Source organism: Arvicola amphibius, chromosome 2 (genome assembly GCF_903992535.2).
Source record: "Arvicola amphibius chromosome 2, mArvAmp1.2, whole genome shotgun sequence".
In the NCBI taxonomy this organism is placed as follows: Eukaryota; Metazoa; Chordata; class Mammalia; order Rodentia; family Cricetidae; genus Arvicola; species Arvicola amphibius.
In genome coordinates this window covers 115,083,078-115,100,208 of record NC_052048.2, presented here as the reverse complement: position 1 = coordinate 115,100,208, position 17,131 = coordinate 115,083,078, and the positions used below count along the sequence as shown (strand labels likewise).

General features: G+C 47.7%; 1 protein-coding gene across 1 annotated transcript in view; it reads left to right on the top strand.

The window, feature by feature from the left end:
• Positions 1-17,131, top strand: part of Epas1 (endothelial PAS domain protein 1) — an 82,486-nt gene that overhangs the window by 42,080 nt on the left and 23,275 nt on the right. The window contains exons 2-6 of the mRNA XM_038318020.1: positions 1,517-1,707; positions 10,141-10,292; positions 10,718-10,802; positions 14,902-15,020; positions 15,142-15,347. Coding sequence (XP_038173948.1) covers positions 1,517-1,707; positions 10,141-10,292; positions 10,718-10,802; positions 14,902-15,020; positions 15,142-15,347 — 753 coding nt within the window. The remainder of the gene's footprint in view (positions 1-1,516; positions 1,708-10,140; positions 10,293-10,717; positions 10,803-14,901; positions 15,021-15,141; positions 15,348-17,131) is intronic.

Genomic DNA, 17,131 nt, shown 5'->3' with positions numbered 1-17,131 from the left:
TGAATTATTTAGCCTCTGTGAGCCTGTTTCTCTTCTGAAAATCTGGGATGCTAGTAATGTCTACTCTTGCAGCAAGCTGTGAAATTTAAAGATACTAACATACTAACACGGCACTGTCTAAAATCATAGCGAAACTATAGCAAACAGTGTAATTGTGATGCTGTGACCATTGTAAGAATGTTTATTATTTACTGTATTTCTAGCTGTTTTTCTGCACAATAAAACAGAAAATGTTCCGTGTAATGCATACATTTTTCTGAGCACACAGTTGCCCTATGCTGTTGATAGAGGGATTGTCGGGTTTTTTTTTTGTTTTGTTTTTGTTTTTTTTTTTTTGTATTAAGCTAATGCTGATTGCTTATGGTGGGATGTGCCTGGTGCTAAAGGTTTCACATAAATGACCACATTAATTCCTCATAATAATTGTGAAGTGGGTACCAATGAGGGGATGCTAAGCACCTTCGTAGCTAAAGTGTGGAGTTAGCAAGCAGAGAATTAAGACTTCTGGCCCAGATGTTCTGACTTGCCTGTGTTAGTACTTGGCATAGACTTTGTAAGAAGATTCCAGTATCTTCAGGACCTCCTGAAAGTGGCGGTTTTGAGTGAGGGCTCGTCTTCCTTCTCCCATCCTGCAACAAAGAAGAAAACGAGCAAGAGTCAATTTGGTAGCGCAGGCCAGCAGGGTTTGTACACACTGTACTGCCACACTTTGGCAGTGTGAACTGAGGTGTGTCCACCCTGTAATCTCCTGGTAGGCACACACTTTGGCAGTGTGAACTGAGGTGTGTCCACCCCGTGATCTCCTGGTAGGCACACACTTTGGCAGTGTGAACTGAGGTGTGTCCACCCTGTAATCTCCTGGTAGGCACACACTTTGGCAGTGTGAACTGAGGTGTGTCCACCCCATGATCTCCTGGTAGGCACACACTTTGGCAGTGTGAACTGAGGTGTGTCCACCCCGTGATCTCCTGGTAGGCACACACTTTGGCAATGTAACCAAGGTGTGTCTGCCTCCTGTTCTCCTTGGGATTCACTGGCTTTTTCAGTTTCTGCTATGACATCCCTCTCAGATCTGAAACAGGATTGAGTCCCAGGACCGGGCTTCATTTTTATGGACTGCATCTTGCCTGGGAAAAGAGAACCTTGTTCTCCAGGGCTTTTGCCAACACCATGTGTGCCGTTGACCACATTTTCTTCATCCTTCCCTTTCCATCATTGGATTTTGACCCTGTCCCCAAGGTCTGTTCATTAATTTAATCAAAAGTCTTCACTGAAACCCTACCAACATGAAGCCCAATTTCGGCCCCCATAGGGATGTAGGAGAAGGAAGCTGTTGGAGAAGATACCAGCATACATCAGTGCAGAGCCAATAGCAAAAAGCAGCATGTTTGCCGTTCCAGGCTGGGTTAGAGGGAGCACTGACTTTACGGTGGATGGGGCATAAGTGTGACTCTGCCAGGAGTGTGACTGGCTGGCAGGGATGTTCCAGGGACTAACCCCTTGTTTCTTCATTTAGGAGCAGCTCAGAGCTGAGGAAGGAGAAATCCCGAGATGCTGCAAGGTGCCGACGCAGCAAGGAGACGGAGGTCTTCTATGAGCTGGCTCATGAGCTGCCCCTGCCTCACAGTGTGAGCTCCCACCTGGACAAAGCCTCCATCATGCGGCTAGCTATCAGCTTCCTGCGGACACACAAGCTCCTGTCCTCAGGTGAGGCTGCCACATCCCCAGACCTTACTCGCAGGCACATTATGCAGTTATGCCCCCACAAAGGCCAACGATGGGCCTTCAGTTTACATCAATTTATCTGGGTGTGAGTTCGTGTGTATTGGTGTATATGGGGTCAAAAGACAACTTCTGGGAGTCTGTTCTGTTCTGCTCTTCCATCTCTGGGTGCTGGGGCTTACACCCAGATTGTCAGGCTTGGCAGCAAGTGCCTCTACCTACTGAGCCGTCTGGTAGCCCTGTTCCTTCATTTCAGCCATCTGCTCTCTGTCAGTGGTCGTATCCTGAGTACACCCACAGAAAGAGGTCAGGGAGAGGCCCAAGCAGGACTATAAGAGAAGAGAGAGAAAGGGCTGGGAGAGCAGACAACAAACAGCTTAGAGGCCCTGCTCTGCTACGTCTGGCTGTGAGCCCTGTGCCCTCTGCGGGAAGCCTTTCCCTCTTGTCTTCCAGCCACATCTCGGGGACATCTGCGAGGATGTACCATTCGGTCTCATGGAACCTTGGTTTCCTTGCTTCTAACCTGGAATTATCCATGCTTACTGCACAGGAGGTTACAGGAACTAATGGAGACAGTGGCTTGGCTTCACGCATTCCTGCTAGGATAGCCCCTTGGTAGATGACACCCTCAGGCATCACCTCTTCTCAGCCAGCCGATATAGTCTCCTTTCCCTAGAATCTCTCCAACAACTGTCCATAAGAAAATATTTTTTTTCCCTTTCCCAGAGTCACATTCTTCAAAAACCATTTCCTGTTAGGCCCCACCAGGAAGAGGCAGCCTGGGATTTCCACTTTCAGATCCTATGTGCAATCTTGTTGAGTTTATCAGTGCTGTAAGGAAACTGGGCAGCATGTAGCGGTGTCCGAGGGCATGAATGAGCAAGGGAGGCAGTCAAGGAGGGACGGAGACTCTCTGGTTCATCTTCGGTTTTCTGAAGTAAGTGTGGCACTCTGGAGACGGACTCCTTCTGCCATCCTGTAACGACAAAGCTATTTTAGGAAAGAGCCCCCCACACAGAGAGAATCTAGTGTAAAGCAGGGAAGTCAGACTGGTCGGTGCTATTCTGGGCCCTGTGTACAGGAAGGATATGTGGGAAAGACCTTTGGAGGAGAGACTGACTACTCAGAGGACCCAGAGGCTGGAGGCTAAACCTGTGCGGCAAGGTCAGGGCGACTGTGCTGTCCCAGAAGCAAGCGAATCCTGGGGGAAAGCAAGGGCAGACCGCAGGGCAATAGTGAGCATACAGTTGCTGTTGCAAATGGCAGAGGGAAGCTCAGGTTAAGGCCCTGTAAAGGCTGGACTGCCAAATAAAAGGCAGACTGCTGGAGAATCCATCCTAGTCCGTGTACGTGCCTTTCTTATACAGAGGCTTGTCCTGTGGAGAAGTGAGAGAGACAGAGGTGATTTGTAGGATTCGCCAGGCAAAGATGTTGATGAGGGCCAGGGAGCCAGTGTTCGAGGGAAGCAGCTGGAGACTGGCCAGGACTAGCCATGAGCAGCGGGTGGACGGGAGGTTCTCAGAGCTGTCTGTGCCTTGCTCTTGTAGCAGGAACACATTGTCTGTGCTCGCCCACACAGAAGCCTGGGTGTCTTCCTCACTGGTTGTGGGGTTGACTTGCTGAGGTCTCGGGTAGCATTGGATCTTCTGAGCAGATCTGTCTTCACATGGCCTGGTGCAACCCCTTCTACACTTCGTGTGCTCCGTAAAGCCACAGATGCAATGCCAGTTACCACACATCCCAGCTCAGGAGCTCTGAGTGCTGACAAGGACTGCCTACCCTCTAGACACCCAAGCATGGGCAGACCAGAGCTCTCGGCACATCAGTTCCAGGGCTCTCTGTCCCGAAGAAAGAGAAGTCAGAAAAATGATTTTTTTTTTTTAAAAAAAAGATTCTACTTTTGGTCATCTGATCCTGGTGTCCTTGAAGGAGAAGTTCTCATAAAATGAGCACACTCAGGGAAGGAAGTGATGCATTAGCTTTCCTTTGTCTCTTCCATTTCTCAAAGGCTCCTACCAGGCATTCTCTGGACCAGTTGTAGAAACTGTTTTCAGAAGTAGAATGCAAAACAACCTTTTTCCTCCCCTGCCCTCCCATTTGTTTTAGTGTGTGCATGCATACTTTGGCAGAAGACGGAGGATGCGAGGGTCTCGCTCTATGTATTCCACCGCCTTACTCTGAGTCAGCATCTCTCATTCAACCCAAAGCTCACTCTTTTGGCTCCGTTGGCTGGCCAGCAAACTCCCAGGTCTCCCTATCTTTGTCCCTCAACTCTGGGTTTGTAGGCACACAGCCAAGCTCAGCTTTTGCATGAACACTGGGGATTCAAATGCCAACCTTCATGCTTGTGAGCGAGTATCTTTATATATTTCACCACTTCCCCGGGGCCTTCTTTTTCTTGTCATTTGAAAGTATTGTTTTGTTTGGGTTTTTTTTTATTATTATTATTTGAGACAGGATTTTCCTGTGTAGTTCTGGTTGTTCTGGAACTCACTTTGTGGCCTGGACTGGCCTTGAATTGTCTCTGCCTCCTGAGTGCTGGAATCAAAGGCGTATACTGCCATGCCCGGCTAAATAATTGTTTTAAAATTTGACTTATTTGCGTGCGTGTGTGTGTGTGTGTGTGTGTGTGTGTGTGTAGGTCAGAAGGTAACTTTTGGGAGTTGGCTCTCTCTTCTGACCATGGATTCTAGGGATCTAACTCACACTGCTGAGCCATTTTGTCAAACCTGAGTCAGGATTTTATATTTCGCTTTGTTTTTTCTACATGACTAAAAGATTGCAGGATGTTTGAGCAGATGTCCTTGCATTTGGAGTGTGGCTGCCATCTCCCTGCAACATCGTACATTTCTCTTACTGGGCCTTAGTTTCTTTATAACTTGGAGGGAATGAGATTCACTTGCAACATGTTAGATGATATGAAAGACCCTGATCTCTAGCCTGCTGTACATGTTATAGCTTAGAAATAATTTCAAGAAAAAGTGTTGATCTTTTGGAGAAATGTAAAAGAAAAACCAGGGTGAAGCTAATGTCCTTGGAGGTCACATATACTTTCCCAGCTCAAACTGCAAACTCATTATCTAAGTAAGTTGAGGTTATATACCCCAGAGTTCAAACGGCTAAAAACTACCAGGTTTGGCATTAGCATTTCTTCTTTACTTAGTAACACACTTCCCTTTGATTTTCACAGTAGGCTGTTGTGTGTGGGAATGTTGGAGAGGAAGCCTTGACGCTGAGAGATCCAGGCTGTGAGTCGGGGCCACAGTTGAGATCCGTATCGCAGGAAGCAAACTGGAACAATAGCTTTATGATGCTCTCTCCCATGCTGGGCTGAGGACAGAGCACATTCTGGCGGGAACATGAGTGGAAACATTACTTGATTGTCTTAAATCCTCTTTCAAGACAAGCCCTGCACTCTGGGACTGAAGGAGAGCTTTAGACCACAGTAAATGTTCAATGGGCTTTTACTCTGAAAACCACTGTGAGCCCTTCCTAGATTCACACCTGGTGAAATTCAAATTCTCTTTATAATAGCGTTGGAGATCAACTCAAAGCCGGGTTTCTAGAGATAAATGTCAGGTTTATTTTGGATTTTTGGTGTTTGCCTAGTGAAGGCACATAGTCTTCTCAGGAGGTGATGTTGGGAAAGACGTTAAAACTCGGGAGATGTGATTTTAAAATTTTCAACATGGCCTTTCCGCTGGAAACATGGGACAAGGGGGACAAAATTATGGCAGTAGAAATGGTTTCTGTGTCCTCTATGTTTCATGGTCAGACCTATTTTCCTGGTTTTCATCCCAATTGTTTTACTGTCCCCCTCCCTTGCTCCACCTATACTCCAAACCAAGGCCTTTTTCTGTCCTGTTTGGAAGAAAGCCAGAAAGCTGATTCATGCCAGGATGTTAATGACTGAGACAGCCAGCAGTTCCTTCAAGAAATGCCAGTCTTGTTGAAAATATTCTCTTAAAGCAAACAGCCTGATTAATCAGTGGGTATCAACTGATGTAGCCCCGTGTAGCATTTTATGGAGGCTCACACGGAGAGGGAAGATGGGACGAGCAGATATGGAAAGAACAAGATAAAAGTCTCCAATGGTGGACTTCTGGGGTACACTGGGAGTCCAGCAAGATCGGGTGAGATCGATTCCCTTGCCCAAAGTCCGAGATAACCCAAGCCTGCCCACAGTCGGGTATAAGGTACAGCTGGCCATGTAGTAAGCGGCTCACACCCAGTTCCTTGTGGCTTGTGTGGACTGGATTTGCTGTCAGTGTACCTGGGAGGCGTGGGCACTGTGGCAGTGCTGGGAGGGGAGAAACTGCCTAGGCAAAGCTTTGAAAGGAACGACCCTGCAGAGATAACTGAGCGCCAAGCCCTCCTGGAGCAGGAAGCCTGTAGCTGACCTTGGTAGGAACAGGTCAAGCTGTCCCGGAGTTTACTGAAGAAGGAAGTGCTGAGACAAATAACCCTGGTGGAGTAAGACTGTAGCCAGCATCCTGGCCAGCATCACTGCTGGCACAGTTGGGCTTCAGAGACCCAGTCAGAAGCTGCCTGCTCTGCCACCTGCCAGTTTACCCGAGACAGCCAACTCCTGATGTGCCACCCACCAACATGGGTGGTGCTGCCTTGAAGGAAATGAGCGGTGCTCCGGAAAAGGTGCTCCAAAGCCTCCTCAGCGGCACATATCCTGGCTGTGGGGAGTCATCAAAGCCTGTTTACCAGGGCTATTTTTAGCATTAAAGAATCTTGTTGTGCTCCCTAGATGACCATGCTCCTTCTCAGTGGAGGCGGCTGGTCTATATACCACCGTCCTTCTTTGAGGTTTGAACCCTGGCAGGTCTTGGGAAGCAAGTGACCAGGATGTGGAACCCAAGATAATGAAAGTGGCACCTACTTTATTTTGTACCTATGGTTTATTCTCCATAATTGTTGTCCCCAAGAGGGGTTTAGACTCCTTTCAGCAGATGGCTACCCTGGAAGTCTGTTGATCCTGAAGGGGTGGGATTACCTGCAGCCTTTCGGTACCCCCAGTGCTCTGCAGAGCAGCACGGAGTGTGTAAAGGGTGGCATTTCCTCCGGCCCAGAACAGACAGAGAATAAACTCGCAGTAACTGTGCAATGAGCACCTCTTTCCCTGTGCCCAGCACATGCCTAGGGGTATCTAGGGAAGCCTCGATGTGTTCAGTGGTAAGGACAGCAGTTTTCGGCTGAGATCTGACATGAGGCTCGGGGCGCAAGAGCCAGGACGTCTGCCTTCCTTGTCCAGGCTGGGAGTGACTTGGCTAAGTTCCTTCAGAGACTCTCAAGAGGATAAGCAGGTGCTGCAAGAGTAAATAGTTCCATTGAAGGAAGAGGCCACGCCCAGGCCTGGCTGCCCCCGGGTTCCAGGGAAGTGGGGGCGGGGGCTGCTGGTGTCCTTGACCATCTAGCCCTAGTGACTTCAGTCTCAAGACTGTTTCTCTCCAAGGCCCCAGAGCACCCGGCTCCCTCCTTCCCTCCAAAGGCAAGTCAACCCGCCACTGTGGCCAAGCTCGCCACCTCCTGGAAGAAGGCAGACTGGACACAATGGAAAGCCACTTGGCTGTGCTAGCTAGGCCTGTTAAAGACAGGAAACTAAGCAGAGTTGTTTTCTCTGGGCCTAGTTAACCCAAATAGGGTGTCTTGGGATTCCTCCAGATTTTGAAGTCAGTGCTACCACTGGGATCAAAGAAACAGAAGAGAAAATCACTTGTTACTGGGCTTCAGGGCTGTCTCTGCTTGTCTGGAGAAAGTGGTCATCTAGTTAGTGTAACCCAAATGCAGCTTGCCCATCTCCTTGCCCATTTCCTAGATCAGGTACCCTGCCCAGACTGGCTGGTTTTCTCTACACATGGGCTAGTAATTAACCTGGAGTTCAGATAGTCTGCAGCATGTGGTTCCTGGAGCAACAACTTTGATTGACACCTTCTGAAAATGTTTTTAAAATAAAAGAGGAAGAAGAGAAAAGCACATTCCCAGCTCCCCTGAATTATGAAGGAAGCTGCGAGTAGACCCCTCTAGCTCCATCCTGGGTAGGGTGTAGTCTTTTTACACTGGCAAGGATCTCAGACTGGACTTAATTTTTCAGCGAAGGGTTCCACATTTTACTTTGCACAAACTCCATAAACCACATAGCAGTCCTGGGCCCAAAAGTTCTTTCTTAACCTGCAGGAGGTCCTGATGCATTGGGGCTGAGCTTACCCTCCCTCCTAGCACCCCTGTTTAACCATGGATGCTCCCTGGGAGTGCTAGCATTAGCAGCTGCTTCACTTGCTCCCCCATAATGAGCACATCCTCACTAGGCCAGAAAACTGGTTAGTTGCCAAAGAGCATAGGGCCAAGCCCCTAGGAGGGTACTAGTGTGGCACAGGTATGAAGAGAAGGCATTGCCTTCATTGTGCCTCATCCTTTCGGTGAACCAAAGGAAGAATAGTACCATGCTCGTCCTCTGCAGAAATGACAGGATCCGGGACTCCAGCTAGTTCTCTGGTTCTGTGCCCTGAAAAGTAGCTGGTCCCCAGCAGGCCCACTAAAGGCCCTTTACAGGAGCATCTCCATACCTGGGGCTGCTCTTCCGATGCTCACATTTAAGGCTCACAGAAAGGAAGACACGAGAACTAAACAGTGTCCTTGCTTCTGCAAGGGTCTTTGATCAGACTGCACAGCATAAGTGATGTCACTTGCTAAGTGGCCCATATATCTAGCTGCGTCTTATGCTTCCTGGAAGAGTCCCCATTTGAAAGGCTCCTTTTACATCGGTGAATATGAACTGTCTTAAGTGGCAGCCTACTTTCTAAGCCTCTTGTTCTGTAAATCAAGCCAGGAATTCTTGGACTGATCTTGTGCTAGATGAACATGCTAGGTGTAGACACTTTTGTTGTTATCATTGTCTCTGTCTTTGAGACAAGGTCATATTATGCAGCTCTGGCTAGCCTTAAACTCACTCTGTCGACCAGGCTGGCCTCAGATTCAGAGAGCCACCTGCCTCTGACTCCTGGGATTAAAGGCATGCACTACTACATCTGGTTAGATGCAGATTTTCAAAGCACACATACATTTGGCTTTAAGTAATAAACTAGAAGAAGGCACAGTCTGTAGTCTGAGCATAACAGTGAGGGGCCAGAGCCTGAGACAAGAGTGGAACGTCTATTTTGCAGATAGCGAATGTGCACTGGGCAGTCCAGGGTATCCGTAGTGTGTGGTTTGGGGTAAAGCTTTCCCCAGGTTACTCCCACCATCCGCCTATATGTCTGCCACTTACTCTCTCACTCTGTTTCGTACCTCTAAATTTCTTTCTCTTTCAATTATTCTTCATGCTGTTCACTGAGATGCCACCTCTGTGCCCCTTGGGCAGGAAGAGGGGGTCCTTCAGAACACCGGCTTTCTTTACTTGCGCAGTCTGTGATACTGGGAGATGGATCTTCTGCCTCCAGGTGGGCTCTCTCAGTACTGGGAGGAAGCCTGTCCCATGCATTTTGGAGTAGCAGCCCAATCTCATCCAGACTGACAAGCCTCTCTTTCCATCCTAATGTGAACTCTGTCTCCTGAGCCTTTTCAACCCTTCTTCTTTGGAAGGCACCGCCTCTGACCACCACAAACCAACTCTCCTCTGCTGAGCCCCACAGCACTTGCTCTCTGCACCCCGACTCGGGTGCCCCACTGTATCACGTGCGAGGGTTTATTTAGCTTTATAAGGTGTGTGCTGTGAATTCTCCACCTTGGCTCTGAACAACTTGAGGATCGTGGCAATGTCTTAGAGGGAGCCGATGGGGTAAAGAGTCCACAATTGTTGATACCAAGGAGGTCGAAACCACTATTCCAGTTTTGCTGATGAGGAAACTGATGTTCAAACAGTTGTTACCCAGAGTCATCACCTAGTGGGAGACAGATGCAGGAACAGAAGCAATATTTGAGTCCAAAGCCTACAAGATGGTTGAACATAGCCACTGCCTTTAGCCCCTGGGGCTTGCTAACTTCCTAGACTTCATAACCTTTGGCAAAGGGCTTAACTCTTGCAAGTCTAGCTCTGTAAAATGGGAATAGGAATGGTTCCTATGTTATGAATCATTGTGATGCCTATGTTCAGTGCAGTGTCTGCCTGTGGTTATTGCTCCACATATATTAGCAGCTAAAACATCTCTAGTCTCTAGCACCGCCATGACTACTAATACCGCAAGTACTGTTACCACAATAACCACGCTACCCCCAAATAACTATCCGTGTGTTCTGCGTGTTTCATCTAGTGCCCACTCACCAGGCATGTGACAGACACTTAGTTGGCAGTATGCATTTCCCAACAAGTCCACTCTGTGCCCCGGAGCCACGCCTGGCAGTCCTCTACCCCTTCAGTTGTGTCTGGTTGAACACCACACTCATGCATGTTGTCTGTCCCTCTCTTTCCAGTCTGTTCTGAGAATGAGTCTGAAGCTGAGGCTGACCAGCAGATGGATAACTTGTACCTGAAGGCCTTGGAGGGTTTCATTGCTGTGGTTACCCAAGACGGTGATATGATCTTCCTGTCGGAAAATATCAGCAAGTTCATGGGACTTACCCAGGTGACACCCTCCTCTGCCTCATTCAAAAGGGATAAATGTCTTCATATGGGGGATAGAAACTAATGAGTGGTCCTGGCCACCATCTGTCTTGAGTTCTCCCTTCACATGCCCATCCTGATGATTACAGTTCTTGGGCCACAAGTCTTAGGAGCATGTTCCCAATGGCACGGGGCTTGACATTGCTCGTGACCATCCTAGCCGATCTCTTATAGCTAGACTAACATGGCGACCCTTATGAATCAAGTCCTTGTCACCAGCAATAGTGATCTGGTACATCTGTAAGTCCATGGACCTAACATTGGCCAGAGACTGTCAGTGGCTATTCAGTTTAATTTTCTCCCTGCCTCCAAATCTAGAAGTTGTCCTTCTTGGAATCTGACCTCATTGTTAGGAGTGACGAATTCTGACCTTGCTTTTTACAACAGGTAGAACTAACAGGACACAGTATCTTTGACTTCACTCACCCTTGTGACCATGAGGAGATCCGCGAGAACCTGACTCTCAAAAATGGTAAAGTGTTCTTCTATGTTTATGTTCTTCTCGTGATCCCCTCCCCCAAACCTACACGTCTAGGCCAGATGGATTATGCTCTGGTACCAGGAAAACTGACATCCACAAGTTCCAGTTGGACTAGCTCTTGGGTGGATATGCAGAGTTGAGATTGTATGACCCAAGACTCAGAAAAGCTCTTGGTGGCCATACATGACACCTGATGTCATACTACCAGGGTACTCCTTCAGGTCAGGGTGCCATCTCTAGGAGGTTTCATCACCTGAGATCAATTATCTCTGCCATGTGACGCCACCCAAACCAATAACTTCATCCACGCCAGGTTATTTATGGGAAATGTTACAGATGTCTTTTGTTATGTATCAAACCAACCAAAGCAGAGGCTTAAGCAATCTCCCAAGTTCCTGTGGGTTCTGTGGGCAGGTCTCTTGCTTTATATGACATCAGCTGGATTGCAGTCATCAAAGGCTGGACTAGTCTGAAGTGATCAAAATGGCTCACCTGTGGCTTGTAGCTAGGGCACAAGTGACCACAGCTTAATCTGTGGAGCGTCACGGTAGCCTGCTTCGTAAAGGGGCTCTAGAATAGCTGTCTTCCATGGCAGCTTAGGACCGTGTACTTCCCTTCCCCCTGTAAACAGCAATAGTAAAAGTGGACAGACCTTTTCAAGCCTAAGTCCAGAAACTGGGCCATCATCACTTCTGCCCCTATTTTGCTGGTGAATGCAAGGTTCAGGCCTACCCTGGCTGGGTAAGTGTCAGGAGACATGGCCCTTAGGATCACCACTGAAGACTACTATTACAGGAGCCATGAAGTGAACGGGACCTGTGGCAATGAGACTGGGCTAGCAAAGTTTGGTGGAGAAGATTTTAAAGCTCCGTTATACTGAACTCTGTGGGTATCTAGCCAGGGTCAGCGGGTATGAGGATCATACAAACAGAAGGCACTTGGTTCATCCCTAGTAACATTCCAAAAAAAAAGCATGAATGGGGATCTTCAGAAGAATTAAAACTTTGGGGCTGGAGAGATGGCCCCGTGGTTAAGAGCACAGGCTGCACCACCAAGAGGACCTGAGTGTGCCTCCCAGCTCCCATGTCCAGAGGCTCACAGCTACCTGTAGCTCCAGCTCCAGGAGATCAAGTGGCCTCTTCTGGCCTCTGTGGGCACTTGCACAAATGTGCACACAAACACACAGATAAAAGTACAGTAAAATCTTTCAAAACCAAACAGAGTCACAGCTGTAGGCAGCAGTGACGTCCCGTGACTGCCAAGATCCTCTCCAAACTCGAGCACCTATCGCTGGTCTGGACAGACTGCCCATCAAGACATCCTTCTTCTCACCTCTCGCCTGTCACTACCATGGGGCGTGTGCTCATCCAACCTGAATAACAAAGGCAGGGATACCACACCTGCAAGGTTTTCTCATCACCAAGCGTGCTGCAAAAGCCAGTGTTTGTTGGCTTACCTCCGCTGTTGGTACAGAGTGCTGTAATCTTCACTTGGGCTTACAGAGCTTTGTAGAATTATAGCCTCCTCCCTCTGCAGTGATGCCCAACCTCTCACCTGGATCACTGCTTGCTTGCTTTCTTGGGATTTTTGTTTGTTTGTTTGTTTTGTTTTGTTTTGTTTTGAGACAGGGTTTCTCATTGTGCCTGTCCTGGAACTAACTCTTGTAGACCAGGCTGGCCTTGAACTCACATCTCACTCCGCATCTCTGAGTGCTGGGATTCAAGGCCCGGTTTGGATCACTGCTTTCTATCCAAAGGCCTAGCCCAGCTGGCTCCCAGATTGCACAGGCTAGGGACCATGAGTTTATTTAATGTCTTGTCTGTGCTGGTGAGAAATTCTAGGCTGTATAGAATGATTGGTTCTTTATGATGAAGGGGCTGTCAATATAGCCTTTTCTTTCTCTCCCTTCTACCCTGAGATAGGATCTTACAGAGTAGCCCAGGCTGACCTCAAACCTGTAATACTCCCTCTCAAATCCTGAGACTACCCAACATACCTGGGTTTCAGAATTACTTTCTTTTTAAACTTTTATTGATTCTTTGTGGATTTCACATCCCACTTATCTCCCCCCGACTCTCCCAATCAAAACCAAATTTAAAAGAAAAAAACAAACAAAGAAACAAAACAAAACAAAAACAAAAATCTTGTCATAGAATCTGTAGTATGGACCTTTGGGACACACAGTTTCCGCTCTGGTCTGCTCATATTTGCTCGCAAGCACACAGAAGCATTTTCTAAGGAGCTGGCTCTCTCTGCTTTATTGGAGAACTCCTGGCCCCTGGGATCTTGATCTCAGTTCAATACTAACTGGAGTCTCAGTTTGATTCTGTGAGCTGTACTAAGTGTCTCACTTCTAGGCTGTTGAGTTTCTTTTTTTTTTTTAAATCAATGGCAGACACGAGGCTGAGGCTGGGATTTTCTAGCTTTCTTAGGTGCTGGCTCACAGCTAAGTACCTTCTGTTCACTGGTTCATGAATAGGATTTGGGATCAAACTCAGATAATCAGCAAGTCCTCACTGAAGGTTTCAGTTTGCATAGACTCAACTCGTGATCTAAAAACAGAGGGTCAGGGTGGATTCCTGGAGGAAGAAAAGATCAAGAAACAGGCTGTGGAATGTTCTCTGGTGAGATGTAAGGCCTGAAATGTTGTCCAGCAGACAGTTGGGAGCTAGTTCCCTCATTCCTAAGTCCTGGGGCTCCCCCCAGTACAGTTACATTCATCATATACAACCCCCCCTAAAAACTAAAATTATAAGAAACATAATTATGGGAGAAACAGTTTATCAGAACAACTTTCAATCTGTCACTTAGTGAGTTCCCAATGATAATTAAGAGCGGTTCAGGGAACTTGATTCTGGGATATGCAGCTCTTCCAAACTATGTCAGTCAAATAAATCAGGTTCCTCCGAGGTCTGGGTGCGGAGTTTGGCAGCTTCTCTTGGAAAGAGCAGTGTGGCTATCTGAAGGAAGGCTCTACATTGCTCTGTGATGCTGGGCCCGGGAAGGCCCAGAATGGAGATGGTGGTCAGACACCATTTAGACACACCTGGCCTTTTATCTACCACTCTGCGTAACAAGAAGCAGAAAAACTGGGCAGGCATTGGGGACTTGTATAAAGAAAGACGCTGTACGTTCTTTGTCTCAGTGATTTATTTATCCTGGATGAAAGGTGATCTAATTGATCTTTGTCAAGAACATCTTTAAGATAGACTTGTCTACCCAGTTCCAGTTAAAAGAAGGTGTGTGTGTGTGTGTGTGTGTGTGTGTGAGAGAGAGAGAGAGAGAGAGAGAGAGTATGCGTATGTGTGAATGTGTTAGTGTATGTATAAGTATGTGTGTGTGTGTTCATTTCCCTCCCCTCCTTGACACATGTCACCTTAAGGAAAAAACTAATTCAGAATATAGTGGTCCCAGGATTCAGATAAGATACAGATTGTTCACATTCCTGAGAGACAGGTTAGGAAGAGCAGACAGGAATGTACACAAAAGTTCTAACTGGAAAGACTTGTGTCCTTGGAGTAGCCATGGTCTCTCTTAACTAGAGGACCAGGCTGAGACTGGTCAGAGCCTTGATACTCTCAGGTGACAAACCCTGAGTGCACTAAGTGACTGCATGCTGAGTGCAGTAGGTACCAAATGATGGTGCAGTGCCCGCCTTGGATGTTTATGTCCCTAGTAATACAGTAACACAGGAGCTTCTACTCAGCCTTCCTCAGGCCCAGCACCTCTCTCTCCAACACGAACATCAAAGGCATCTGGTTTCTGCAGGAGAGCAGCTCTGCCTTCCAGCAGGCCCTCCGTTCTGAGTCTCCACGGACCTGGTGTTAGCCATCGAGCCCTGAGTGGCCATAACTAGAAATTTTGTAAAATGCTTCTTTGACATATTTCTGTCCTCTAGTTCTGACCATAATCCAGCCAGGATTTAAGGTGCAGCCGCTGAGGTACCATTACTCTTTAGGCATGAAGGACTTTGTGTCCGTGGCAGTCTGCAACACTAAACTACAAACTTCTAGGAGACATGGCTCCAAGTTGCCTGGAAACACTGTGATTTGAACTAACGCGACTGGTTCCCACACCCTTCCCCACTCAGGCTCTGGCTTTGGGAAGAAAAGCAAAGATGTGTCTACCGAGCGCGACTTCTTCATGAGGATGAAGTGCACAGTGACCAGCAGAGGCCGGACTGTCAACCTCAAGTCAGCCACCTGGAAGGTGGGCCGTTAGCTGTGGGTTGGAGACTCGGTATTCTGTAGCCTGGGAGCTGGGGGTGCCTAAAGCCCTGGCCCGTCTTCAGCACGCTCAAACTTTTCTGCCTTCTGTTGCTTGTCCCCAGGTCTTGCACTGCACTGGACAAGTGAGAGTCTACAACAACTGCCCCCCTCACAGTAGCCTCTGTGGCTACAAGGAGCCCCTGCTGTCATGCCTCATCATCATGTGTGAGCCGATCCAGCACCCATCCCACATGGACATCCCCTTGGACAGTAAGACTTTCCTGAGCCGCCACAGCATGGACATGAAGTTCACCTACTGTGACGACAGGTGCGGACTTGAGAATGTGTGGCGTGAGCAGGGAGAGGGTGGGTCTTACCTGAGTGTCTCTGTGTGTGAGAGTGGATGTACAGGGCACAGAAATTGGACCTGAGTGTCTTATTGCTGGATGCAAGTTTCTAGACTTACATGGTTTTACCAGTCCTACTCAGAGGTCCCTAGCATCATAGTGTGAAGTCTCCCATTGACATAGCCTGAGGGTCTGTCTTCACAGCTGTTCTGGTGTGATTGTTAATATCATAGTATGTGCAAATTTGTTCACTTATGTATCTAGTGCCAGGAGAAATTTTCAAGGGCAGTTTCTTGTCCCATATGACAAGAGTCTAGAAGAAATTCTCTAAGTATTCTGATTCAAAGGCTAGCCAGAAGTGTAGGGTTCTGGCCTAGATACTGACCCACATTGGTTGACTTTCTCCAGTTATTTTCCGTGACTGACAGGTTTTACTTAGCCTTTACCCCTGCTATGTACAGACTCATTCTAAGCAGCTAGCCTCCTTGTGAAGACTTTAAGTAAAGTGAGCTAGGCTGAACACTAGTCCCTTATTTGAAGGCAACTAGACATTCTCTTGGGGGACCCAGAAATGATAAAGAGTGTAGATTTGTGCTAGATAGCCTAGGCCCTGATGTGTTCATACATCATCAGTGTAAGCTCTTGTTCTCACCTTTATTAAAGTTGGGAGACACTGAAGGCTGCACAAGGAAGGCAGTTCCTTACCCCCTCCTGTCCTGCTACTAGGGTCTAGATGTGAAGGTGAAAGACAGAACAGATTGTGATGGCTTGCACCAGGGAAAGGAGAGCCCAGTGAGGGACTGGGCTTGGTTATACCTAGCCTGAGTAAATGGCACCAGCATGCCCGACTGCCTTACCCAGCAAGACCTCAATTCTGTAGTGCCCCAAGTCAACTTTGTATTACCTGAAACTCTAGGTCACTCCTTCTGAAGTGAACGGTTTGTTCTTGGTGTATTTCATGGGGTCATTGTGAGAACTGGGTCACTCCTACTGAAGTGAACGATTTGTTCTTGATATATTTCATAGGGTCACTGTGAGAAGAGGTCAAGAGAAGAACAGTGCTATTCCATAGCATGAGAAGGCTGAGTCTCAGCTCATATCCATTCCTGGCCTCCCCAAAGCAAAGATTTTCCTCCTGAGCTCAAGGCAATGAGTTTGCTTCTGAAAGCCTGTGGCCCACATTAGCAAAAATGGTATTCTCATCAGGAGGCCTCCATGGCCCAAGACAGAAAAGGGGGAAGTGCTGTGGGAATTCATTCCAGCCTTAAGGTGTGGCTTCTTGTCTGCAGACGAGTGATGTCTTTAAAGAAGAGAGAAAACTCGCATACTCTCTTGGAGAGCATAAGATGGAGTAAGGCTCAGTGAAGCGGCATATTCTCTAGCTATGGCTGAATGGATTCCCACAACACTAGAAGTTTCTACCAGTCTCAGGCCCAGCTCCTCTCTTTCCCAGCTAGACATCTAAGGGCATCTGATTCTTACAGGGGAGCATTTCTGCTTTCTAGATTAAGCTTGTATTCTTAACTCTGAGTCTAGATGGACCTGGTCTTCATCTCGTGATTGGCTATTGCTTACAGCCCCATTTCAGAAGTTATCGAAAAGAATCCTTGCATATTCCTGGGTCCTCATTCTGACTACAACAGAGTTAGAACTCAAGGCAGTGGGAGGTAGTGTTTATTAAGTAAGTTTATTGTTAAGTTTATTGTTAAAGTGATTAGGAAAAGGCTACAACCTTAGAGGAAGGGAAAGCTGAACTCTGCCAGTC